This window comes from Drosophila willistoni (genome assembly GCF_018902025.1).
Source record: "Drosophila willistoni isolate 14030-0811.24 chromosome XR unlocalized genomic scaffold, UCI_dwil_1.1 Seg106, whole genome shotgun sequence".
NCBI lineage: Eukaryota > Metazoa > Arthropoda > Insecta > Diptera > Drosophilidae > Drosophila > Drosophila willistoni.
The window spans coordinates 1,585,978-1,613,711 of record NW_025814055.1 but is presented as its reverse complement, the minus strand read 5'-3'; the positions used below and the strand labels follow the sequence as shown (position 1 = coordinate 1,613,711).

General features: G+C 35.9%; 3 protein-coding genes across 3 annotated transcripts; all 3 read left to right on the top strand.

Moving 5' to 3' along the window:
- Window positions 1-9,002: 9,002 nt before the first annotated feature.
- On the top strand, window positions 9,003-9,801 carry LOC6651939 (enhancer of split malpha protein). Its single transcript, XM_002074352.3, has one exon. It carries the CDS (start codon window positions 9,095-9,097, stop codon window positions 9,557-9,559), a length of 465 nt encoding a protein of 154 aa, XP_002074388.1. The 5' UTR covers window positions 9,003-9,094; the 3' UTR covers window positions 9,560-9,801.
- Window positions 9,802-21,242: 11,441 nt separating this feature from the next.
- LOC6651938 (enhancer of split malpha protein) lies at window positions 21,243-22,839 on the top strand. Its single transcript, XM_047011780.1, has one exon. It carries the CDS (start codon window positions 21,282-21,284, stop codon window positions 21,729-21,731), a length of 450 nt encoding a protein of 149 aa, XP_046867736.1. The 5' UTR covers window positions 21,243-21,281; the 3' UTR covers window positions 21,732-22,839.
- Window positions 22,840-25,657: 2,818 nt separating this feature from the next.
- Window positions 25,658-27,318, top strand: LOC6651937 (angio-associated migratory cell protein). Its single transcript, XM_002074350.4, has 4 exons — window positions 25,658-25,815; window positions 25,875-26,676; window positions 26,741-26,948; window positions 27,010-27,318. The coding sequence occupies exons 1-4, from the start codon at window positions 25,729-25,731 to the stop codon at window positions 27,221-27,223; spliced, it is 1,311 nt and encodes a 436-aa protein (XP_002074386.2). The 5' UTR covers window positions 25,658-25,728; the 3' UTR covers window positions 27,224-27,318.
- Window positions 27,319-27,734: the final 416 nt, after the last annotated feature.

Here is a 27,734-nt window from a genome sequence, read left to right as displayed (position 1 = left end):
GCGTTAGGGCAAAATTGTGTGCCTTTTAACGAGCTCTAACTTCCTGTTCCACAAAGGAAGGTAAATTATGAGTTAACTCAATAGAATGGAATGGACCCTTACCATGTTTAAACAAAGGCTGTCAAATACAGTTTCTATATATGCATTACATATTGGAACAAAAATGTATGTAACAGTCAAAAGATAGCTTTTCCGATCCCATAAAGTATAGGTATGTATATATTCTTGATCAGCAACGATTTCCGAGTCGATTTAGCCATGCCTGCCCGCCTATAAGCACCTAGATCTCGGAGACTTTGAGCTCTACCAATTTTCGTATCGGGTTTGTTACAAACTTTTGTCACACATTGTAATAAATATCAATATACCAAATTTGATTAAAACCGGACTGAAAAAGGCAGAGTTGGACATTTGCGCCACACAATGGCAATCTGTAATGTAGCCATTATTCGAAACGCGATTAGTTACACTGATTAAAAAGAAGCCAGTTAAGCTAACAATTAATTTAATAGAAAATTTAAGAGCTTGTATTGCCTGTCTTGTAAGAATGTCCCACAAACTTACCATAGGAAGCTATATGATATAGTCACCTGATCTTGATCAAATTTGGCACAGTCATTAACAAATGTATAAAACTGGCAAAAATCGGCAAAGTCATTGCGTAAAAAGCAACAAAGTTATCAAAGTTCATGAAAGTCACTGTTTTTGTCCGATCGGTCCTATGAAAGTTATATGATATACATACTCACCCGATGTTAAACTGAGAAATAGTAATTTCTACTTACTATTTAGAAGTACTACATAGAAGAAATGTAGTAGAAATAGTAGAAATGAGTATCGAAGTTATTGACAAAGACACTGTTTTCGAATAATCGTTCCAACGGAAGCTATATAATACCTCTGTATTTCTTACGGTCTACGAGAAGTTTGCGCTGATCCAGAATATATACAATATACCTTATACGGTCGGAGATGCTTCCTTCTATGCGTTGCACACTTCTGACCAAAATTAATATACCCTTTTTGCAAGGGTATAATAAAATAAGAAATATTAAAAAATTATCTTAAGTGCCATTTTGTGTTTAGGCGGTAGTAGATAGTAGGTTTAGCTTGTAGGTGCACTACAGCCATGTAAATTCCAACTTCTTTAATTGAATGATCAAATAAAACGCTCTTACGCTTTATTAGCTTCTAATGAAGTGCAAGTGATAAATGTTATTGTAGTCGAAAAATAAAGATTACATGACAATACACTGGTTTAAGCACATGCAGTTTTTCACGAAAGCGCCAACACGAGGATTTGTTTAACTTTCTCTTTTCCTCTTCATATCCAAAAATAGTATCTTTAGTATCTTTAAGACATATAAAGACATCTACCGAACTCAAAAAGTCATATACTCCCACGATGATCATCCTCTTCGAAAATGTCGATAATTGGTTCGAAATAAATTGAACCTTTTCGTGTCTTTAAAAAAAAAATGTTTTTTTTCGAGACTTGAATGGTGTTTACACGACAAGGTGACAGATTCAGATATTCACAAGGTTTGTATTTAATCTTCACTATAAATTCTATACTATAGAACCATATTATTCACTAATGGATCCCGTGGAAAGGGTAGTACCAGCCAGTGGGTTGGTTAGAAAAAGTCAAAAACCTTAAATCGGGCAGAATTGTAACCATTTTTTCTTTCAATATTGTCTTGAATATTCGCAGAATTTGAACTAAAGTCAATTCTTGAGGCACATACCCCACTTTTTTTTAAACTCTGCCGAAAGAATAAAAACTATCCCTAAAACTGAGGTCATGAAAAAAAAAATATTTTGAAAACAAAAAAATTCATTTAACACTAAAACTTAACTTGACTTAAAGATATTTGTCGTCAAATATTTTTTTTTAATAACTCCAACTTTGAAGAGCTGTTGAAAATAAAAAGAGAAAACATTTTTTCCTTACATGTTCCTCCCTTCATAGCCAACAGTTTGCTAGCCCGAGATCGCGACCGTCTTCCTCATTTCCCGTGCCGCCTTATCGTGGGCATCCCAACGATCGCTCGGTTGCCCAAAAAAGGTCGTCTATGACCCCACACATTTCTGTGTGCGTCGACCCGAAAAATTACCTTTTTCTCTGCCACAGGAGCCAAAAGAGCCACCACGTAGCCATCCTTGATTTATACCGACGACTCTAACTATTCTTTTAACAAAATTGTTGGACTGTATTTTTGAAACTACAAGATTAAACATTTTTCCAATTGCCCAGAGATTTATTATAATCTATTTACGTGTATACCAACACACACACACAAACACATTTAGAAATAAGATAAAAATGAGAGAGAAACCTAAGTCAATAAACCTCTGATACAGCAGGGGACAAGGGTCAAAAAAAAAAATATAAAACAATGAACAATGCAATGCACCCTTGCACACGTGTTCACGAAAAGGAAACCTAAACAATTCGTTGCGCCGACTGCTGTATACCATGCAGGGTAACAACTATTTCAAATTTATGCGAATTTGTTTAAATGAATTTAAACCAGGGGCCGGGGCTTACTTCGACCGCGTCAAAGTTTGTATGCCCTTCCAAGTTTTTTGTTACTCTTTCCTCACATGTAGCGGTAAAAGTGGAAAAACGCTTCTACGCAAGAACGGCCTACCTACCATCTTTGCTTAGAAAATAACGAAGTTATTGACAAAAGTCACTGTTTTCGACCGATCGTTCCTGTGGGAGCTTTATGATATAGTGTTCCGATCTGGCTGAATCCGAGATATACAACATGTGCACTATATACAAGCATACATGCAAAATTTCAACTCTGTAGCTCTAACGGTCTAGGAGGAGTTTGCGTTGATCCAGACGGACGGGCAGACGGACGGACGGACATGGCTATTTAAACTCGTCTCGTCATGCTGATCAAGAATATATATACTTTATATGGTCGAAGATGCTTTCTTCTATGCGTTGCACACTTCTGACCAAAATTAATATACCGTTTTTTCAAAGGGTATAATACAAAACCTTTGCAAATGCTGCTTGTTCTATGTATAGGTATACAGTAGTGGTCAGCGGGTTAGCCCCTTTTTTTTTTGATTTTAAATTTGATTTTCTCGGCTTCCAAGAAATTTAATGAAGATTTTTTTTCAGTTATTTGTTGGTTATTGTATTTAGATGATGACACGTAATTATTGTCATGTCAGCTTTCGACATTTTTTTTACAGGTGCGTTTAAACGAAAATCGGCCACGAAATGCTGGCCATTAGTTTAGCCCGGTATTTCCAAAATCTTTAATATTATAGTGTGTATTCTTTGAAGAAGTTGTAGATCTAGGTAATCTAAGATAAAATGCATACCAAAAATTTTAATTTTAGCCCCAGTATTTGATTTGGGGCCAATCGAAATTTCGGGATTTTGTATGTAATTCTTGAGGTCTCTTTGTTTGATGACGTTTTACGATACCAAAAGTAAAACTAAAGTAATATTTTCTTATGTTAAGTATGAAAGTGAATTGAATTTCCCGTCAAATGATACATGTTTCATAAAAATCCGACAAAAATGAGACCGATTTCATCGCCCATACTTTAAAAAAAACCCAGGTAAAATAAATTAAAAAAATTTCCCATACATGCGTGCAAAGAAAGAGATGGAGGATGTGTACATATGTATGTATTTTGACGTCTTCAAATTCCCGCTTCACCAGTTTAAAAAAGTGTAAAAATAACCGGCATTTCAGTTAGTAATGTAGTAATGTAGATAAAGAACAGGGTATGAGCTTGCTTCGTTGCTTAATCGCTTATTGGTTCCATATTCATAATTTTTTCCGACGCGTCCTTTTAACAAATTGTCAAACTGACGTTTAGAATTAGAATCATAATAATATGGCACAGAATCTAAATTGGGTCGTGACAAAGGTGAAGCCTGTAAATAATTAATCTTATATGTATATGTACAGTGACGAACTAAATTTTTGGCACAGCAAGCTTTTTTAACTTTCTAAATTTGAGGCTCCCTTAAAGCGCTGAACGATGCTCCTGATTGTATATCGGCTTCTTTCCATGATTTCGTCTATTTCCGCATACGATTTTCCTTGGCTATGTAAATGCAGGATTATTTTCCTCTGCGCTACGGTGGTTTCCTTTTGTTTCGATGGCATATTGGCAGCAAACAACGAAATAATCTCAATTTAAATGCAAAATTTATTTTTCCAAATTCTAATTTGCCAAATTTTAAATAACGGGATAACCACGCTACCATATTTCCAAAAAAAAGAGTTGCCCAATCGGTCATAATACTTAAAATTTAATATAGAAAGCCTAGTGTGCCAATAATTTTGTTCATCGAAATATGCCTTATTTTTTAGTTTTTTGGTTTTTTAGTAATATTATGTCTAAGTTTTTAAAATAAGTTCTTTGTTTATGTATAATAAATACTTTAATCTCCTTGTCTTATATACTTTTTGCGACTCATTTTTATTCCAAGGGTCACACGGTGGCCAGAAAGTTAAAAAAGCTTGCTGTGCCAAAAATTTAGTTCGTCACTGTTTATTCAAAACTCTTTTTTCTGTATATGTATTTGTACATATATAAATTTCGCTAGCATACCAAACATGAATGTATGTGTATGTATGTATTTTTGGTAATTTACGGACTGCACTCTACATATGTATATATGTGCATATGTACATACATTTGCGTACATACATACATACATATGTACATGCTAGACACAGACATTTGTACATACATATATGAAATTCCATTGACGAGGGTCTGCAAGGACGAGTCTCTATTATTTTTAACAACCTTACAAATAACCTAATTCCTATGTTTGATTGTCAGTGCAGTTTCTATTACAGTCCACCGCAACCCAGACAAAGACTCCAGAAATTTGATACACGCACTTGAAACAAATTAAAATGGATAACGTACTCCAGAACTATATATATGTATATTACATACAGTGTTTACTTTCGGCGTAACTCACATATATATTTAAGCGCAGAAGATATAGATTTTCAATTGGCTCTAAATTGGGTTGTGGGGCTAAAGCGAAATATTATACAGTTCGTCCTTTTAAAATGCACTATACACATTCCAACCCTTAGAAAAAGTTGAGGTCTAATAAAACTAAGCCAGAGGGCCGGTGCTAACTTCGACCGCGTCAAAGTTTGTATACCCTTGCAACTTTTTTGGTAACTCTTTCCTTACCTACAGCCATCAAAGTGGAAAAACGTTTCTTCTAACAAGGCTAAAGTTTGCGAAAGAATGACCTACAATCTTAGCATAGTTCCTATGCTAAATAAGATATTGATCAAGGTGACTGTTTTCCACCGATCGTTCCTATGGGAGCTATATGATATAGTTACCCGATCTTTATCAAATTCGGCACAGTCACAGTCACATATCAACAGATATGTTACACTAACAAATGTTTAATTTGAAAGCAATCGCGTTAAAAGTAACGAAGTTATTGACAAAAGTCACTGTTTTCGAAACATCGTTCCTATGGGAGCTATATGATATAGTCCCCCAATCTTGATCAATTTTGGCATAGTCGTTTATATGTGTAATAAACTCTCTAATATTCAATCTCCCAAAACAACAATACAACCCCTGCAGTATATACAAGCCTACATGCAAAATTTCAGCTCTGTAGCTCCAACGGTCTATGAGGAGTTTGCGTTAATCCAGACGGACGGACATGGCTATTTGAACTTTTTGCAAGGGTATAAAAAATGCACAAACAGTTTTTAGTTGGATTCAATTGATTTATTTGATAAGAAACGAAATACAAAAATACTCAGAATAAACATAAGCTTCTAAGTTTTTAAATAAATTACTATGTGGAAGATCAAAAATTAGTGAATGTACCGCAAATTGCCAATATTGCGACATAACGTCCAATCCATAAACTTATTCGTTTTAAGAATATATTTTGGAAATAATAACACTTTACAATAAACATCCTTTTTATCCATAAGCATATTTTCTGAGGTCATAAACACAAAAAGGAAAATTTATTCTAAGTCGAAGCCATATGTCAAATTTATGAGATCCCTAATGGACAGATCTTTAGAATTTTCAAAAAAATCCAATCGGACAAACCACAAGCCAAAAGGTCGACCACGATATTATTCAACGGTAACAGAACAGGTAATGGCATTATGGATTTCGCGGCACGTAATGAATCTACAAGACCTTAAATTGTCTAGTCTAGTGTTGAGAGGATAACATTCCGCAGGACGCCGGCGCCATGAAGATGATAACACCGTCTGGTTGTTTCTTTTTTCTTAGAATTTAATTTGAAACTTGCTGTCCCGTTTAAAACTGTGTGATTTTTTACACTTGTCCCGATAAAGAACAAATACCCACATATAAATGTATGTATGAAAATGTACAGTTGTTTTGTTTTCTTTTACTGAAAGGTAGTTCAAGGGATAATGAAAAAGATTGTCAATTAATCAAACTCTATTCGGTTATTTTACGCTAGCTCGATTTTCCTAAGATGCACCCATAAGATTTAATAGCATTTTAAAGTCACTAAAATGTAAGTAACAGAAAGAAAGCTTAACCGACACCATACTTTATAAAGTAAAGAGCGTGAACAGCCGGATCAATCTATCCATTACTGACCGTCCGTCCGTGTGGCTGTCCGTCTGGAGTAACGCAAACTTCTCCTAATCTGTAAAATTTCTGATATCTTGGATTCACCTTGACCAAAATATCATATAGTTCCCATATCAAGAACTTCATTGTTTTTTTTAGCGATTGTAATATTATATATGTAAAATAATACTTTTTGAACAGTACTCATTAATGAATGCGCCAAGTTGATTATACCCTTGCAAAAAGGGTATATTCATTTTGGTCAGAAGTGTGCAACGCATAGAAGGAAGCATCTCCGACCATATAAAGTATATATATTCTTGATCAGCACGACGAGGCGAGTTTAAATAGCTGAAATTTTGCATGTAGGTTTGTATATACTGCACAGTTTTTATATCTCGGATTCAGCCGGATCAGATCACTATACCATATAGCTCCCATGCAAACGAACAGTGACTTTTCTCAATAACTTCGTTATTTTTTGAGCTATTGTCGTGAAATTAAATATTTATGAATTTAACAAACGACTGTGCCAAATTTGATCAAGATCGGGTGTCTATATCACATAGCTTCCATAGGACCGATCGGTCGAAAACAGTGACTTTGGTCAATAACTTCGTTACTTTTAAAGCAATTTCCATAAAAATTTATATTTCTCAGTTTAGCATAACTATTAATGACTGTGCCAAATTTGATTAAGATCGGGTGACTATATCATATAGCTCCCATAGGAACAACCGGTGGTGAACAGTGACTTTGATCAATAACTTCGTTATTTCCTAAGCCGTTTTTTCGCAAACATTAGACCTTTTACACAAAAAACTTGCAAGGGTATACAAACTTTGACGCGGTCAAAGTTAGCCCCGGCCCTCTATGCCAGTTATAAATATATGACTGTCATCCTTTAATTTTTTGCTTGACTTTTTACAATTAATTAAGAGTAACTCAAATATACATCATACACATATCAAGATCCTATTAACTTTGAAACTGAAATTCCACCATATGTATGTTGGTATAATATGCTACATTTGATATTCTTTGATAAACAAGGTATGGCGTTTGTCAACTAAATAACATTGTCAATGTATGCAATTGAGATTTCACCCTTGATGGATGAATCCAGTGTGATGATATCACAATACAATATCTGGTTTTATGGCAAGAAAAAAAGTATTTGATATTTTGGTTTGTGCTAACATGTTTCTGTAACTAAGTATGAACAGTTTAACTAACGGAAGGCTTTATAGAACTCGATCGATAATTCCCACTTGTCAAAAACTGGCTTCACTTACAAAATCCTCATAGACATATTTAGCCGTTACAAAAATGTGAGAAACATTTAGGAAATATGAGAAGAGAAGACAAAAAATAAAATAAATAAAAAAGGGATAATAACAATTAAGAAGTCTTAAAAATAAAGTGCCGATGATATTCCCAAAAATTACTACACCGAAGCCCACAAACTATGTGAGCGCAAAGAGATGTATGCATGTACATACTTCTCTTTCCTCTTGTGCGTTGTAAATTTTTCATGCATCAACAGATATGAGATTTAACAATGACAAACAAATATAACGAAGGTCCCAAGAAAAGGACCTGCCAACATTAACGTATATTGGCTATCCTTGAGGAAAATTGCTTGTACCCAGAAAATACGTTACACTCAGCCTTAGGACAAAAGGACATGGGCACTTCGTGGGCTCTTCTTCAATGAAAATAACCGAAAAGTAAGGTATTTGGGTTTTCCGACAGCGAGATTGTCTGCGAGATAGGGCAAATCGAATGTATTGTTGTATCTTTCCCGAGCATTCTGGGATACTGTGTCGAATTTAGGAATCCCTCCATGCTAATAGCAATGGAGTCTTTGTGGGACAAGCAAAGACTTGTTTGGGTCGATTTGTGTTTAAATTTTTTGTTCGGAATTAGGGATTTCGCTGCTGTTGAAAGGAACAGGTAGAAAAGATCTATAAGGAGAGAGTAGAAAAGGGACCTGATCAGACAAACAAATTCTCAGTAAAAATCTACCCAATTTGTTTCGTGAGTGTGTCCTAGCCACATCGACTGCCGTTTACCCTGTAATCAATAATGTATTTCAAAAGCAACATGAGTATTTACGTTTATTTATCCTGACGAACTAAATTCCCAAATAAAAATAAACCCCCTTTTCCTATCCACATTTTATAAATGCATGTACCAGTAGTTTTTACTATATACCCCAAATTTCATGCCCACATAAGTCTCTCATCAGCATGCAACACGTTTCTCTGCTTCTCTCTCACTCTCTCTTTCCAGTTTGTCGTTCAACCACCTGCCTGCATTCTGCATTCTCATTGGCCAGACAAAACGACTCTCTTCTGCTTGCAAACTGAGAGCGAACAGTATAAAAGAGGATCGTTTGGCTCTTGGGAAATCAGAACATTACCGAACAACAACGTGGCAACAACTACGCAAATATCTGATCGAAAATTAAAATCAAAACAAAGTTTCCAGTATGTCTTTCAAAACACAAGAATACAAGTTTGACTGCAGCCAAATGATGCAGCACAAATCCGGTCAACATACAATGGCCATGCGGAGTCTGAAAAAACTTGTCAAACCACTGCTGAGGCTGGTTAAAAAAAAAGAGCTCTTGCGGAAGACTCTGGCAGAGGTGCAGACCCAAAATAATATCAATGCATCGTTGGAGGACATGCGCAAAGATCCCGCGGCCAGTTGTGACAACATGGCCAATGAGCAATTGGAACAGCGTCTGTACAACGAACTTCGCCAGTGTTCGAGCAACATGGCAATGATCGTGCGGCAAGGTCAGCAGCAACAAGTCGTGCCCATTCACCCAGAGCACACCTTCATCCCAGTCCACTTTGCCCGCACTACCAGTGGTACTTTCTTCTGGACCACGGCCCACCAACAAGAACAGAAGCTACGTCAGCAATACGATCGTTGGGTCCAGGCCTAAAATGGACAGCAAACTCACCCTATACCTACAAAATTTTAGTGCTATCAGCTTTAATTGCAATTATCTCTTCACACGGAAGGATCTACAATTTGCATCAACGCAATCTCAGGGTGATATTAGGATATTTGCTTTTTTTTTTATATATACATACATATATATGCGTAAAGATAAAAATGGCGTCCTTTTTGTACGAACCTTAGTCTTAAGAAAAATCATTGTCTTCCATGTTTGTTTGTTAGGGTTAGTTAAGGTCTAAATTTAAGAATCATTGTCTTCCATTTGAAATATATAGTTTAAGGAAAACAATAAAGTCCTACATCAAATTAACATTAAAGGATTTATTAATTTGGGTTTCCATAAGTTGACCTAAAACTTGTTTGGCATATTCTAATCATATTTCCAATCAGAGTAAATATAATCACCAAAGACTGTTATAAGCGTATACACCGAAAAGGGACCGTGCCGAGATATAGAAGGATTTGAATTAAATGATTAAGTGACAACTATACATCCTATACTATACATAAATGTAGCTACTTATAAAATCTCATAGGATACGTATGTATTACGTGACTCAGTTAAGCAAGGGTGAAGAAATTAGTTGTCACAAAAAATTATTTTTATACCCTTGAAAAACGGGTATATTAATTTTGGTCAGGAGTGTGCAACGCATAGAAGGAAGCATTTCCGACCATATAAAGTATATATATTCTTGATCAGCATGACGAGAAGAGTTCATATATGTAGCCATATCCGTCCGTCCGTCCGACCGTCTGGATCAACGCAAACTCCTCCTAGACCGTTAGAGCTACAGAGTTGAAATTTTGCATGTAGGCTTGTATATACTTCAGGGGTTGTACATCTCGGATTCAGCCGGATCGGACTACTATATCATATAGCTCCCATATAAACCGCAAAGTCACGAACAGTGACTTTACTCAATAACTTCCTTATTTTCTGAGCTATTGTCTCGAAATTGTATATTAGAGTTTATTATACATATAAACGACTGTGCCAAATTTGATAAAGATCGGGTAACTATATCATATAGCTCCCATAGGAACGATCGGTGGAAAACAGTGACTTTGATCAATATCTTCGTTATTTCCTATGCTAAGATTGTAGGCCGTTCTTTCGCAAATATAAGTCTTTTTAGATAAAACGTTTTTCCTCTTTGATGGCTATAGGTAAGAAAAGAGTTACTAAAAAAGTTGCAAGGGTATACAAACTTTGACGCGGTCGAAGTTAGCCCCGGCCCTCTAGTTTTTATTGTACCATATATTTATATAGAACCCATCAAATAGAGCTAATTTAAATAAATTATGCATTTATCCACAATCCGCTTTAAAATATTCACACCCGAAGTCAAGTAAAAAAGTAGTATTTTTTTCTTTTTTATGCTCATTTTGTCAATTATTACTCTTAATGAGAGATACATATATGTCATTGACTTGTGTTGTTATAAATATTGGTTCATATATAGAGAATAAAAGAAAAATGTATAAGAGCCAATATAATTGACGGTTACGGTAACATTTCGTTTCATTTGGCAGTTTCTTTCTTTGTAGCGTGCTACAGTCAACATTCAAATGTCTTAATATATGAGCAAAATTATTTTTCCAAATAAAAATTTGTACTGAAAATAAAATTAAATGAAGTAAGTCGTCCCGCCGACTTGGGTATACCATACACCAGGAGAAAAAAATATTTAAAATTTCGAAAACCACTCTACACACACACGAGAACTCTAGCGCCGCCACTAGCCAACGGCCAATTCTGCCGTTCATACGTATATACGTATGTATATTTTGCATGTTTCTAGTCTGATTTCAATCAATCATTTTGGTAGTTTGATAGAAATAAATAAGTTTTATTAGTCTGACAAATTTGATAGCGATGGTCAAAAAATTGCAAGAGCTAATCGGTTTTTTCTAAATTATGGAGGCGGAAGTAGGCGTGGCAACATATTAAAATATATATATTCTGCGCGCATACTAAGCCAGTATACATACTAAATTTGGTGGCTTTATCTTTGTTAGTTTCCGAGAAAATCTCTTTTGCATAATTTGCAGGGGCGGAAATGGGCGTGGCATAATTTTTAAATCTTTAATATCTGCGCGTCTATTAAGCTAGCTTACATACCAAATTTTATGTCGGTAGCACTCATAGTTTTTAAGAAAATCAGTTTTTTGTAAATTCCGGGGACGGAAGGAGGCGAGGCAAAAAGTTTGAACAATAAGTTTCTGCGCGCTAACTAAACGAGTATATAAAACAAATGTCTCAATACTGTTATACTTTTTAAGAAAAACAGTTTTATGTAATTTCTGGGGGCGTGGCCAAAATTCCAATTAACTCTATACATTTACATACACGAGTCTACATACCAAATTTGGTGGTTGTAGCTCTTATAGTCTCCGAAATCTGCGTGTTCATACAGACGGACGGACAGGCGGACATGGCTAGATCGACCCGGCTGTTGATGCTGATCAAGAATATATATACTTTAAGGGGTCGGAAAAGCTTCCTTTTGCCTGTTACATACATTTTATACCACTTCACCCTATGGGTGTATGGTATAAAAATCCATGAAGCTAATAATATTAGTTTGATGTGTTTTAAAAAATAATTAAATGCATTATCATTGTGTAATATAAGTAATGCAATATTATTATGCAGTATAAACTGCCTTAAAATAAAACATACATTTTTCAATTTGACAACAAGCAATTTTATACCCTTGCAAAGGGTATTATAAAATTCGTCAGATTTTTGACACACAGAAGGAGGCGTTTCCGATCCCATAAAGTATACATATTCTTGATATGATGATCAAGCATGAGAAGCTGAGTCGATATAGCCATTTCCATCCGTCCGTTAGTGCAAATCAACTTCACGCCGTTATCTTAAAAGCTATTGGGATGAAATTTGATATTTAAGTTAATTATAACCCGGGTAAGATAAAGTATGCAATTCATCAGCAACGGACTACTATATCATATACAGTGGTGGTCAGCGGGTTAGCCCCTTTTTTTTGTTTGATTTTAAATTTGATTTTCTCGGCTCCTAAGAAAGTTAATGAAGAAATTTTTTCAGTAATTTGTTGGTTATTGTATTTAGATAATGACCCGTAATTATTGTCATGTCAGCTTTCGACGTTTTTTTACAGGTGCGTTTGAACGAAAATCGGCCCCCAAATGCTGGCCATTAGTTTAGCCCGTTCTTTCCAAAATCTTTAATATTATAGTTAGACATGTGTATTCTTTGAAGAAGTTGTAGATCTAGGTAATCTAAGATAAACTGCATACCAAAAAGTTTGCTTACCTAGTTTTTTGAAAGTATGGGCGATGAAATCAATCTAATTTTTATCGGATTTCAATGAAACATGTATTATTTGACGGGAAATTCAATTCACTTTCATACTTAGAATAAGAAAATATTACTTTAGTTTAAATTGGTATCGTAAAACGGCGTCAAACCAAGAGACCTCAAGAATTACATACAAAAACCCGAAATTTCGATTGGCCCCAAATCAAATACTGGGGCTAAAATGAAAATTTTTGGTATGCAGTTTATCTTAGATTACCTAGATCTACAACTTCAAAACTTGATTAAATCAATGAATAGACGTTTGAATGCAGTTGTGAAAGCCAACGGAGGCCACACAAAATATTAATTATAGAAATATGTTAAGTAAATTGAAAGAATTTAATGTGTGTAAACACTTTCTTGGCAGTGGATTTTTGTGCCTTCTCTAGTTTTTGCTTGTTTTTTTTTATTGGAAACATTATTATTATGTTTTTTTTTTGTTAATTTAGAAGATAATTGTTTACTTTACCTAACCATATCAAAAAATATTGAAAAAACTTACTATTTATTGTTTTATTTTCATCTTGAAGTAGAAAAATGAAGAAATTTTTACTTGTGTAAACACTTTCTTGCCAAACTGTATATAAGCCACTGTTGGCTGGTGCTAATATGCCTGTAAGAGTGAGCGAGATACTGAGATATGATTGTAAGAAGCAGGCAATCAGAATTTTTATAAATTCATAAATGCATTTGTTATTATAAATTTGAAATATTTGTTTTACTGGTGCATAGTATACATAAGTCGGCGAGACGCGTTACCTACATAAATTTTTAACTATTAAAATCAAATTCAGTCACTGTTCGTGACTTTGCCGTTTGTATGGGAGCTAGATGATATAGTGGTCCGATCGGGCTGAATCCGATATATATAAACTGTGCAGTATATACAAGCCTACATAAAATTTCAGATCTGTAGCTCTTACGGTCTAGGAGGAGATCGTCCATCCATGGCTATTTTAACTCGTCTCGTCATGCTAATGAAGAATATATACACTTTATATGGTCGGAGATGCTTCCTTCCGTGCGTTGCACACTTCTGACCAAAATTAATATAACCTTTTTGCAAGGGTATAAAAATATACCTGTAATTGTTAGTTTGTTCCTTTTTACAGTAATTATTTCGCTTATTATTTAAATGGCATTGCATAATATAGTGAGCTAATCTGACTTGGCATCTTACTCTGAACAAGAGTTTATATGCTCGAAACGTCGCCTTCTCTGTCTGCATTAGAAATATGAAATCAATTATTTATTCTGTAAGGGTATAAATGTAATGCTTTTTGTGCAAGATTGGCTGGTTCTTTAGTTAAATGTGACAGAGTATTTGAGTCCAAATTAAATGCATAATACCGATAGAAAGCCCTCAAAAATAAGACCAGCTAAAAAAAACCCAAAAAACTACCTGTGCTCGAAGGCCTCGATGGGAAAATACAACTTCTATTTGTAACACGTGTTTAACGTGGGTCCGAGTCCAATCCACCTCGAACCTTCTCCCTGTCAGGGTCCATGAACTATTAATAGTGGAACGACTAATTAAGGTACATACTTGTACAAAAATTTGAAACTTTGCTCAGAAAGGGATAAAAAACCCAATAAATATTTGATTGTTTTAAAACTCTCCCACGAAAAGAGATTGGTTAGCCCACAGGTCTCACACGTGCACTACCTGATCTTCGTAAGGCGTAATGTGATTCATTGAATGTTTGAGCAGAAAGAAAAAAAAACACCTGCCTGTAGATTCGCCGTGATTGGTTCAACCAATCCTGAATACTGAATTTATTTTTACTTAGGAATCGGTGGTCGCACGATGGTTTTGGTATAAAAGTGTAGCCGAACATTTAAGAGGACATCATTTCACATGCAAAGGTTAAGCAAGCAAATTCTATTTCCAAAACCACCTTCAACATGGCCTACGACACTTTGATCACTAATACTGCTTTCAGACCTATCCAGAAGAAGTCCTATAAGCCATACAACATGATCGAGAGAGTCTTCAAAGCGGCCTGCCAAATGTTTAAGAATTCACCTCATCCAACATTGACAGAAGAATGAAATCCAACCATTTCCTGTATCGAACAATATCAGAATTGACAAAACGAACAGCTATAGCAATCTATCATAAATCAGATATGATATAAGACACTATCCGTTAAAACTCCTATCAAGCTTTCAGACCGAAATGCGAATGGTCTCTAAACTAAGCTGTAATGAATGTTTACCATTTAAACATACATAATATAAAATATAAAAATAAAGTAATTCACCGACTTCCACGCCCCAAGTAAAACGATTTTAAACTTATAACCTTATAATCGTAGATGAATTGCAGTTAGTTAGTTTCGCTAAAACTCGAGAACGGCAGGACCGAATAGGCTAATTATCTTGTTGCGTGCGTTGGCGTGAATGTCTAGGGAAGGTTCAAGGTGTGCTGTGTCGACGCCTTTTCAGCAGTCGACATGTACACAGGAATGTCAAAATCGAGTACTAACGATTGACATACACCCGTTCGAGCCGACGGCAGCTTCGAGTAGAAGAATACATTGATCTCCGTAATGCTATAAATGCTGTAAGTTGTTAGATGTACTCCTTAAAATGACAAAAGGGTGGTCTGGGGCCCAATGAGATGGATTCCACAACTTCAGCTGAAATTCCTGATGATACAGTTGATCCAAAGTTGCTGATAAATTGATCAAGCTGATAAATTTGCAGGTACTTTGCTGTATGCCGATTTGATAGGTGACCAGGCATGGCCAAAATGATCCAAATTCGTTCATTTTCCAAGTTATTTGTTTAAGACATATACATAGACAGGTATAGCAATACCTCGATACCACAGAAATTAGACTCTAAGTAGGTAAGTCGTCTCGCCGACTTAGGTATACCATGCACCCGTAAAAGAAATATTTTAAGTTTATAATAACAAATGCATTTATGTATATATAAAAAATTCTGTTCACGTGCTTTTTACACGCATATCTCAGTATCGCGCTCAATTAAGCATGTGTGCACCTCAGCACCCAGCCAACGGACAACTCCGGTCTTATGAAAAAAGCTTTTATATGCATAATTTGGCTATTTCCGATTTGGATCAAATTTGGTATGGTTCTGGATATTAATATCAAATTTAAGTATTCAAAATTTGATTGCATGAGGTAAAAAATGAAGTAAGTAAGTTGTCTCGCCGACTTAGGTATACCATACACCAGTAAAGCAAATATTTCAACTTTATTAAACAAATGCATTTTCACATGCTTTTCACAAGCATATCTTAGTATCTCGCTCACTCAATCATACGAGCACCCTAGCGCCCCCACCAGCCAACGGCCAACTCCGGACTTATGGAAAAACGTTTATATGCATAACTCGACTGTTTTTAGTCCGATTTTGATCAAATTTGGTATTTTGCTAGATATTAGTATCAAATTTAAGTGTGCCAAATTTGATTGCATAAGGTAAAAAAATACGGGAGATAATCAAGTTTTTTAAATTACGGGGGCGGAAAAGGGCGTGGCAAAATTTTTACACATACAAATTGTGTGCATTTACTAAGCGAATATACATGCCAAATATGGTGTCTCTAGCTGGAATAGTTTTTGAGATAAACGCTTTTTTTAAATTGCGGGAGCGGAAAGGGTCCGAATATGATCACTCTACATACTACACGAGTCCACATACCAAATTTGGTGGCTCTAGCTCTTACAGTCTCCGAGATCTAGGTGTTCATACAGACGGACGGACAGACGGACATGGCTAGATCGACCCGGCTGTTGATGCTGATCAAGAATATATATACTTTGTAAGGTCGGAGATGCTTCCTTCTGCCTGATGCATATTTTTTGCGACTTTAATATACCAGTTCAACCTAGGGGTATAAAAATATCAGTTATTAAATGAAGTAAGAAGTCGGTATACCATACACCAAGTGACCAAAATGTATGTCTATTAAATTCTTTTCAATTTTGTGGTCCTAGGAAACTCTTTTCAAAACAATATACAAAACAAAACGGATTAGAAGATCTTCAACCTTTTCCTATTCTCTCGCTTACTTGTCAATCCCTTGGGGTTCTTAAAAGAAACCCAAAAAACCTGTTATGGGCTTAAAAACCTGTTACCTTAGTGGCCTTTTTGTTTTTTGTTTTCTTATCTTCTTCGTTAGCGTCCCGGGCTCCGATAAAATAAATCTCAAGTTGCAACAGGTAGAGAGATAAACACAAACATGTCATACAATAATAAGTATAAAAAGAAACATGGAAAGGGATTCCGAAAAATGTCGTTACACTTTGCATTGACCAAAAAACTTACCAAGGCACTAAATATGTACGTATGTAGTTACATATGTATGTATGTAGTTACATATCCTATAAAATGAATTGTTGTTGATCGCACAATACAGTCCTAGGATTTGATATTCTTCTACCCGATCTTCTTTAAAATTGAACGGGTGGCATGTAAACAACTAGACTAAACTGATCACGAAATCTCTATTGCGTAATTAAAAATCATTTAATTGCATCATCTTTTTATGGCATAACTCATTTCCACTTCTCGAGTAAAATGCAAAAACACCCCCAAGAATGCATTGTACAAATATAAGAAAAGCACCAAGATTAATAAAAACCAGAGGGCCGGGGCTAACTTCGACCGCGTCAAAGTTTGTATACCCTTGCAACTTTTTTGGTAACTTTTTCCTTACTTATAGCCATCAAAGTGGAAAAACGTTTTATCTGAAAAGTCTAATGTTTGCAAAAGAACGGCCAACAATCTATGCATAGGAAATAACGAAGATATTGATCAAAGTCACTGTTTTCCACCGATCGTTCCTATGGGAGCTATATGATATAGTAACCCGATATTTATCAAATTAGGCACAGTCATTAACAGATATACTAAACTTACAAATATTTAATTTGAAAGCAATCGCGTCAAAAGTAACGAAGTTATTGAAGAAAGTCACTGTTTTCGACCGATCGTTCCTATGGGAGGTATATGATATAGTCACCCGATCTTGATCAAATTTGGCATAGTCGTTTATATGTATAATATATTAAAATTAATATTAATATTAATTTCACGACAATAGCTCAAAAAATAACGAAGATATTGAGAAAAGTCACTGTTCGTGACTTTGCGGTTTGTATGGGAGCTATATGATATAGTGATCCGATCCGGCTGAATCCGAGATATACAACGCCTGCAGTATCTACAAGCCTACATGCAAAATTTCAACTCTGTAGCTCTAACGGTCTAGGAGGAGTTTGCGTTGATCCAGACGGACGGACAGACGGACGGACGGACATGGCTATATGAACTCGTCTCGTCATGATGATCAAGAATATATATACTTTATATGGTCGGAGATGCTTCCTTCTATGCGTTGCACACTGCTGACCAAAATTAATATACCCTTTTTGCAAGGGTATAAAAATCATTTCTTCCAAAGGCATATATATTCTATTTCGAATACATATATCAAGAACAGAAAGGTTTCGGCTAAAATCATGACTACAGAGAACCTTAGGGTGCTGATGAGGCCTATTAACACCAAGGATGATGGCATAACTTGGCTATATAATCAGCCCCTTTGATTTATCATACAAACCTATGTTTTTATGACTGTGGGCAAAAAGTAAGGAAAAGGAAGAATTTTCAATTTAAACTTCGCGTGCTTCACATTTCGGGCTAGTGATTTTTAACATCTGGGCCAAATTTTATGCCAATGTCATTATCAGTAATATATTTACGCTTGTGTTTACCAATCGAGCAAGTGTGCGTTTTTTGATTTTTAGAATGTCTGATTGGATTGAGCAGAGAAGTGCCATCAAATTTTGTTTGCGGAATGAAATTTTGGCTGCGGAAACGTTGAGGATGTTGCGGAAGGCCTTCGATAAAAATCGTCGGTTGACTGTTAAAGACCTTACCGAAGGATCTGTGAAAACCATTTTAAAAGACCATTTGGGACTACGAAAAGTCAAATCTCGCTTGGTACCGAAAACGCTCAATTTCTTGCGTCTCACACGTATTCGGCTGATTTGGCTCCGTGTTACTTGTGGCTATTTCCAAAACTCAAGAGACCACTCCGGGGAACGCGTATCGAGTCGATTGAGGAGCTAAAAGCTGAATCGAAGAGGGCGCTGATGGCTATACCGGAAAGGGACTATTTGGCATGTTTCGAGAATTGGATAAAACGTTGGCATTAGTGTATTTTATCGGGAGTGGGATGAAATTTATTTACCAGAATAAATAAAGATTTTGCATTTTACAAACAAATTCACCTTACTTTTTGTCCACAGTAAAATAACACTTGGGCATTTATTCTCTAACGCTTTCAATCTGAGTATAATAAAGTAATTAGGTCGTCTCGCCGACTTAGGTATACCATGCACCAAGTAAAACAAATATTTTAAATTGATTACTTGGGTTGGCTATTTTTAGTCGGGCTATAGCCGTACGTTTCTGAATACTAATGACAAATTTAAGTATGCCAAATTTGATTGCATAAGGTGGACAATTACAAGAGATAATCGGTCTTTATACCATGCATCCATAGAGTAACATGGTATATCAAAGTCGCCAAAATGTGTGTAAAAAGCAGAAGGAAGCTCTTCCGACCCCCTTACGTATATAAATTCTTAATCAGCATCAACAGCCAAATCGATCTAGCCATGTCCGTCCGTCCGTCTGTCCACCAAGAATCACCAAATTTGGTACTTAGGTTGGTATAGTACGCCCGCAGATTATGAATATTAAAAATTTTAGCCATTCCCACTTTCGCCTCCATAATTTAGAAATGAAGTAAGTAAGTCATCTCGCCGTCTTAGATATACCATACAAAACAAATATTTCAAATTTATAATAACAAATGCATTTACGTATTTTTAAAAAATTCTGTTTTCATGCTTTTTACAAGCATATCTCAGTATCTCGCACACGGCCATCTCCGGCCTAATGGTAAAACGATTATAAGCATAACTTGGCTATTTTTATACCCTTGCAAAAAGGGTATAATAATTTTGGTCAAAAGTGTGCAACGCATAGAAGGAAGCATCTCCGACCATATAAAGTATATATATTCTTGATCAGCACGACGAGACGAGTTCAAATAGCCATGTCCGTCCGTCTGGATCGACGCGATCTCCTCCTAGACCGTAAGAGCTAAAGAGCTGAAGATTTTGCATGTTGGCTTGTATACACTGCACAGTTTGTATATCTCGAATTCAGCCAGATCGAATCACTATATCATATAGCTATAGTCACGAACAGTGACTTTTCTCAATAACGTCCTTATTTTCTGAGCTATTGAGCTATCATAATATTAAATATTTATGAATTTATTACACTAACAAACGACTGTGCCAAATTTGATCAAGATCGGATGACTATATCATATAGCTCCCATAGGACCGATCGGTCGAAAACAATGACTTTGGTCAATAACTTCGTTACCTTTGAAGCAATTGCCATACAAATTTTTATTTCTCAGTTTAACATAAGTATTAATGACTACCAAATTTGATTAAGATCGGGCGACTATATCATATAGCTCCAATAGGAACAATCGGTGGTGAACAGTGACTTTGATCAATAACTTCGTTATTTCTTTTTTGCAAACATTAGACCTTTTACACAAAAAACTTCCAAGGGTATACAAACTTTGACGCGGTCAAAGTTAGCCCCGGCCCTCTGGTTAGTCCTATTTTAATCAAGTTCTGGATATTAATATCAAATTTATCAAATTGGATGGCACAAGGGCGTGACACATACAAAATGTGCGCATTTACTAAGCAAGTACACTTGGACACCCGTGTTTGGTGTTGCCGTAAATACAATTTAAAGCAGGGTAGACAGGTTATATAAAAATTTTGCTCCAGTACTTTTTCATATTACTTCGACGTTTTCGTTGTGCGACCAGAATACATCTATAATGTATCTATTTTCTCAATTTGCCCCGTTATTGTCTAATTACAGATCCTCCTGTACCCAAATCAAAACATTGAAATTTATTTGCAGAGATTGATTCGCTCTAATTTACAGATTTAAATCACACACTGTTTTGATACGATCGGAAAAACAGTTTTCTTACAATTAGACTGAGCAACGCATAAATATAATATTTTTGGGCATGAGATTCCCACGCTTCTACATAGCATATTTTTTTACAGGACCTTACCTGCTTGGTCCTTAGCATGTGAAATTTAAACTCTAGGTACCTGCATCAAGATGAAGCCCTTTGCTTGGCAGCAGCTCTCTTTATCTCCCTCTGTTTCTCTTTTACTGTATATAAATAGAGCCGTATGGGTCAGAGAGCGTCATTCAACCATCGAACGTCAGAAAGAAGACTTCTATTAAATTTCTAAATATGTCTACCATCAGTAGGCCAAAAAACTGCGCCGTGTACAAATCGAAGGTGTCGCCTTCCCGAAGAGTGAAGAATATTTTAAAACCTCTTATAAACCATATATTCAAACTAACAGAGTCGAATCAGCCGAAACGCAGCTCTTACATCCCATCGGAGAGAAAGGAAGCGGAGTTCGAGTGGCTTAGCAACGACATGGATAACATGGCCAATGAGCAGTTGGAAAAGCGTCTTATCGATGAAATACGTCAATGTGCCAAAGAAGATGCTATTATTATATACAACGAATTTGACTCAGGAGAACTCCACACTATGGGTACAGATGACTTCTATGTGCCTGTACATTTCGCTAGCACTAACACTGGCACTTTCTTTTGGACTTCACTTCAGCCAAAAACCGCCGAACCGTATGCCATTGAGTGGAATTTTTTGGACCGTTGGGCTCAAGCTTGAACAAGAACCCTGATATGGGGGCTATGTTAAGCATAGTCTTTTGGGGGATTCATTCTTTGCATTTGGACTTCTTAGACCAGGATGAGCTTATTAATGTTTGGGTACTTCGACATTGAGTTCATCAATTGGAGACAACGTTCACGTTTCAAGTAGTTTCGCGAATTTTAAGCTTGCGTCTTAAAACAAGAAGGAAACTTATTCAATTAGCAGAGCTTATGGCAATTATATTTTTCTTTGTGCTAAGAGAATGTAAACAATTGTAAGCTGGCCTAAATTAAAGTAGTCTACAATGTATGTATATTCTACGCAAAAAAATAAACTAAACTTAAAGTAATAATTTTTGCTTCAGCAAAAACAGATTTCAAAAACATTGATGTAATTTTTAATTTTAATCGATATTAAATGAAATGCTGCTTTCGCATTAAGATATTGTTTATGTATGCGTGCCAATCACTGCATGGATGTACACATACAAAGGGAATGAAGAAACAGAAAATCAATACATATACATATAGCAATATATTAAGAGACAAAGTGAAACTTAGAAGGTTTTGTCTGTGCATTGATAAGTTTAGTTACAGTAAAAGAGTTTGTATCATGTAAATATTTTGAACAGGGACTTTTTTGTGCATATATTACTTTAAAATACATACATAAATAGTAAGTACCCTGCAGTACGCGTCTGCGGAGACTCTCCGTCGAGTTTGCGGGGACATGTCCGCTGTCTTGGGGGACATAGCGGCGACACGCTCATTTAAGTTGCGGCGACATTTAACATTAGATGACCTAGCAATAAGGACAATCGGGACAACTGAGCGACAAAGTCGACGGTATGTCCGCGGATGGTTTTTCGAAAATGTTTTGAGGGACATTTGCAAAGAAATTTCCTCTGAACGTCGACGGTATGTCGGCAGGTCTTCTTTGCGTTCGTGTCAGAGGACGTTCCAGCGACATTTGCTTTGAATGTCGACCGTTGATCGATGGATTTTCTTTGCATGCGCGTCAGAGGACGTTCCATCGACAATTGCGTTGAATGTCGACCGTTGATCGATGGATTTTCTTTGCATGCGCTTCAGAGGACGTTCCATCGACAATTGCGTTGAATGTCGATAGTGTTGTCCATACAAAAATAAAAAACAAAATACAAATGTTCTTTTGATTAAATTATTCATTTATTAAATTTTTATTTCACAGCAATTTATTATATTATATTTTTTATTTATATTTATTTATATATTTATTCTTAATTTTTAACTAATTTTATTTAATTACAATAAGCTGTTGATCCAGACAGACAGTCGGACAGACGGATTCGAACTCGTCTTGTCATGCAGATCAAGAATATATATACTCCATATGGTCGGAAACGTCTCCTTCTGTGCGTTACAAACATCTGATCAATTTTATAATACCCTCTGCAACATAAAAAATTAAAATTTGTCACTTCTATTGTTACAATTTATTTTCATTAAACTTCATTTGATTTATTTTGAAATCCATGCAAACTTACCTTTATAAATTTTTAATAATTTAAATATTTTCACTGTAATATTTGACAACTGTCTTGTACGCAATTCTAAATCAAATGCAAAGAGAAACGAAAATTACAAAGCGACGCGTGCCGAAATGGTAAATAAAAACAACAATGCAATGTCCCGTTTTAACTTTGTTCTTTTTGTCTTCCTTCTTGTCGCGTGCCGAAAACACAGAGTATGCTTGGCCATAACCGACGATGCATGTAAAATTATGTAAAATTTACATATGTTTCGCATCAAAAGAACATGCTTATTTAATGATAAATTTATAAGTAACAAGTTATTGACAAATTATGTATATATAAAAATAATATGTATATGGTAATAATGTTCAAATTTTTCCCTCATCCATAAGTAACAAGGGTATGGAAAAGCCGTCATGAAAATAAATATTATTTGATGCTGCATTTTTCCTATTCTTGCCTTTTTTTTTTGTGTCAATTTTTTTCAAGAAATTGTGTTTGCTCAATTCTTTTCGAACGACGAAGTGTTTCGACGACCACATTGGATAGTTCGGGCACCGTCGGCTGGTCTTTGCTTGTCGACGCCGGCAGAATTAAATTCTGCCGACGGCGGTATAGTCGACGATGCGGCGACATTGTCGACCGGGGACATTTGGTACTGGAGGGTATGTATGTGCATATATGTACATATGTATATGTAGACTTGTTTGATCAAAAACTGTAAATTAATTGAAACACATGCTGCATGTACAGTTGCTGTAATTTGCTTTGGAATTTTTATTCAAAAAAACAACCCTTTTTCTACATGGCACAATATACCGTGTATGAAATAACATGTCATGAACTTAGATTGTTAAGGGCGAAGCTCTTGCACTAATTGTTCATAGCACCTAAGGGTATGCACAAAAACACGACTTTGGTATTGTAGGCTTCTCGATATTTTTTTTGCTTCATTTAGTTGCAATTCCCAACTAGTTTTAGCGTTAAAGACATGGTATGGCTATTGCAATTCTGGAGATCTTTAGCAAAATCTGCTGATGATAGAACTTGGTGGTTCTTGAAATAGCTATACAGACAATCTGCTCACCTTTTTGTGTTGCCTTTGAAATAATCTTTTGGAAGATTGTCCTCGATTCAAGGTTTGACATAATTGAAAAACTTTTGATAAAATTAAATACATATAAGAGTTTTTTATACCATTGCATATGTATATTAATTTTGTTCAGAAGTGTGCAACGCATAGAAGGAAGCATTTCCGACCATATAAAGTATATATATTCTTGATCAGCATGACGAGATGAGTTCAATTAGCCATGTCCGTCCGTCCGTCCGTCTGGATCAACGCAAGTTCCTCCTAGACCGTTGGAGCTACAGAGATACAGAGATTGAAATTTTGCATGTAGGCTTGTATATACTGCACAAGTTGTATATCTCGGATTCAGCCGGATCGGACCACTATATCATATAGCTCCCATACAAACCGCGAAGTCACGAACAGTGACTTTTCTCAATAACTTCGTTATTTTCTAAGCTATTATCGTAATATTAATAATGGTGAGTTTATTACACTAACAAACGACTGTGCCAAATTTGATCAAGATCGGGTGACTATATCACATAGCTCCCATAGGAAGGATCTTTCGAAAGGAAGGATCTTTTGTAAATAACTTCATTATTTCCTATGCTAAGATTGTAGGCCATTTTTTCGCAAACTTTAACCTTTTTAGCTTAAACGTTTTTCCACTTTGATGGCTATAGGTACGGATAGAGTTACCAAGAAAGTTGCAAGGGTATATGTACAAACTTTGACACGGTCGAAGTTAGCCCCGGCCCTCTGGTTTTAGATTAAATTTAGATCGCTTGGTTACCAAAACCATCTTTGAAGTCAGATTTATATATTTTTCATAATAATATTCAGAATATTTGTTGAATTATTCCATATACATATATAACTACAATTATACCGACCAACTGGTGTTTATTTGGGATGCTTTCACAAAAAATCATCGTTCTTAACTATATTTCCAAATTATTTAATTTCCTTTATGCTCCTTTGAGCTCCTACAGCCTTGAAATTGTGTGACGTTTTTAATGACTAATGTTTTTAAATGTCGGATATGTGTTTGTGTTATTTTTGTTACAAAAGCAGTAAGTAAGATATTACTTTTAATCTGATATAATATTTAATCTTCAGAAGCCCAAGAATAACGAAAACAAAATTTTTGCAAGTAACGGAACAACAGTCAACTAAACAATCTTTTCATTATTTAGTCAACACTGAAACTCAGCAGCGTTCAGTAACACAAACGTTTTTTTACATTTCCTTACTACGTAGAAAAAAAGTACGTAGATACTTATTTACTTGAAAATGTAATTTCGATAATTGCTTTTGGTTGACATATGCTATCGATAACAATAATTGATGGAATACGATTGTTGTGCTGCGACACAGCTGATATGCACGTGCACTATCAATTAATTTAGTTTGTAATTTAGTGAATGCTGCAAAGAAATTATAAAAAGGATATGCTAGAAAACACACCCCCGCATCGTCCGGACATTGACGGTGAAGATGAAATGTTCGAGGTAATATGTCGTTATAGCAGTTGATGTCAAAGGTTAAATTTTAAACATGCTTTAAACAGGAAATTGAGGTAGATGCAAATGAACCGACACAAGATGATGACGAATTGGAAATGGAGGAAATAACGCTGGCCGAACTGGAGGCCCGACTGGGCATGCACGATGACGCGGACGATGACGAAAATGATGCAGAAGAAGAAGCCAAGGATCGAGAAAGGATATCCCAGATAAAAGACGAGGCGGCGGTCACATTTAAAAAACACACAGCTCCAGTCTTTGCCTGCAGTTTACATCTCCAAAATAGCTGGGCCGTCACAGGAAGTGAAGATGACAAAGCGTATGTGTGGGATATAGCAACGGGAGACGTTCTCTTTGAGATCGTCGAACACAAGGATACTGTGACAGAGGCTCATTTCAGTAACGATGGTTTGTACCTGGCCACAGGGGACCTTTCTGGCGAAATATTCGTTTTTAAATTAAATGAGCAGAGGGAGGAAAACCCAATTTTCCACAAAGTTTGGGAGTATTCTATGAGTGACATGACGTGGATGTTTTGGCATCGCGGTGCGCATGTGCTCTTAGCTGGCAGTGACAGCGGAGAAATCTATGTTTGGCGGATACCAGGTGGAGATTGTAAAATTTTACCAGGAGAATCTTCAAGATGCGAGGCAGGTGAACTAAGTGGCGATGGCAAGAAGTTACTTACAGCTTACATTAATGGAACAGTCAGATTATGGGATCTTAAATCATGTCAAATATTGATGGAAGTCAATGACCAGCATCCAATGGGTTTTCAGGAAATTACTCATGCCGTAGTAGCCTGTGAGAAGGATTCGCCCTTCTATATCTGTGGAGAGGCAAATGGTGAGTTTTCGCAATAACGATAGATTATTATATGAGATTGTACTATATTTACGGATGTACATAGGCAAACTCCTCTTTTGTACGAACAATGGACCAGTGTGTAATGCGCAAGCTGAGCACGGCATAGAGTGCATAGCCTTTGCCCCTTCCTCTACGCAGTTGAAACTCTTTGCTGTTGGTTCTCTCGACGGTCAGATATCCATTTGGGACTACAGTAAATATAGTTTGCGCATGATTTGTGAAAGTCCAGTACCCAATGATGGAGTTCTGGGGTAAGTTAATCTCTAACTCAGCAATTGCTTAAACTCATTACTATTGTCCGACGTTTTCCAGAATAAAATGGTTAAACGACTTCACAGTTCTGGCGGCTACCACGCAGGGCAACTTGAATGTTTTTGATGCTCGTACAGGTACTCTTAAATTCAAACTGACGGGTCACTACTATCATATTTATGAAGTTGTCTATAACCCAACCGAAAGTATACTTTTAAGCGTTTCCGAGGACAACACGGCAAAAATATTTAGGATTCCCCCGCTGGGCGAATAAAAACAACTAGCCTTTTGTAAATAAAATAATCACACATGCGACATTCGAAGATAAAAATGTTATGATTACAAATACAAAATGAATTCATTTAGTGACCGGCGACGGGCATTTTGATATCTAGGCATCATTAACATCACAATACAAATTCGGCACAGTCATTAACATATATATTAAACTAACAAATGTTTAATTTGAAAGCAATCGCGTCAAAAGTAACGAAGTCACTGTTCGTGACTTTGCCGTTTGTATGGGAGCTATATGATATAGTGGTCCGATCCGGCAAAATCCGAGATATACGACCCCTGCAGTATACACTAGTCGGCATAAATATTTTGACGAAATTAAAGTGATGTGTTTTTGCTTATAACGTTTTATTGGCTTTGTAGAACTGAATAATTTTTTTTTTGTTTCTTGCATCTCGGTAATACAAACTTAAAAATAATTGAACAAAAATAATTTCTTTGAAATTTAGAAAGATATGAATTAAATTGATTTTCAGCTGATGGCATAA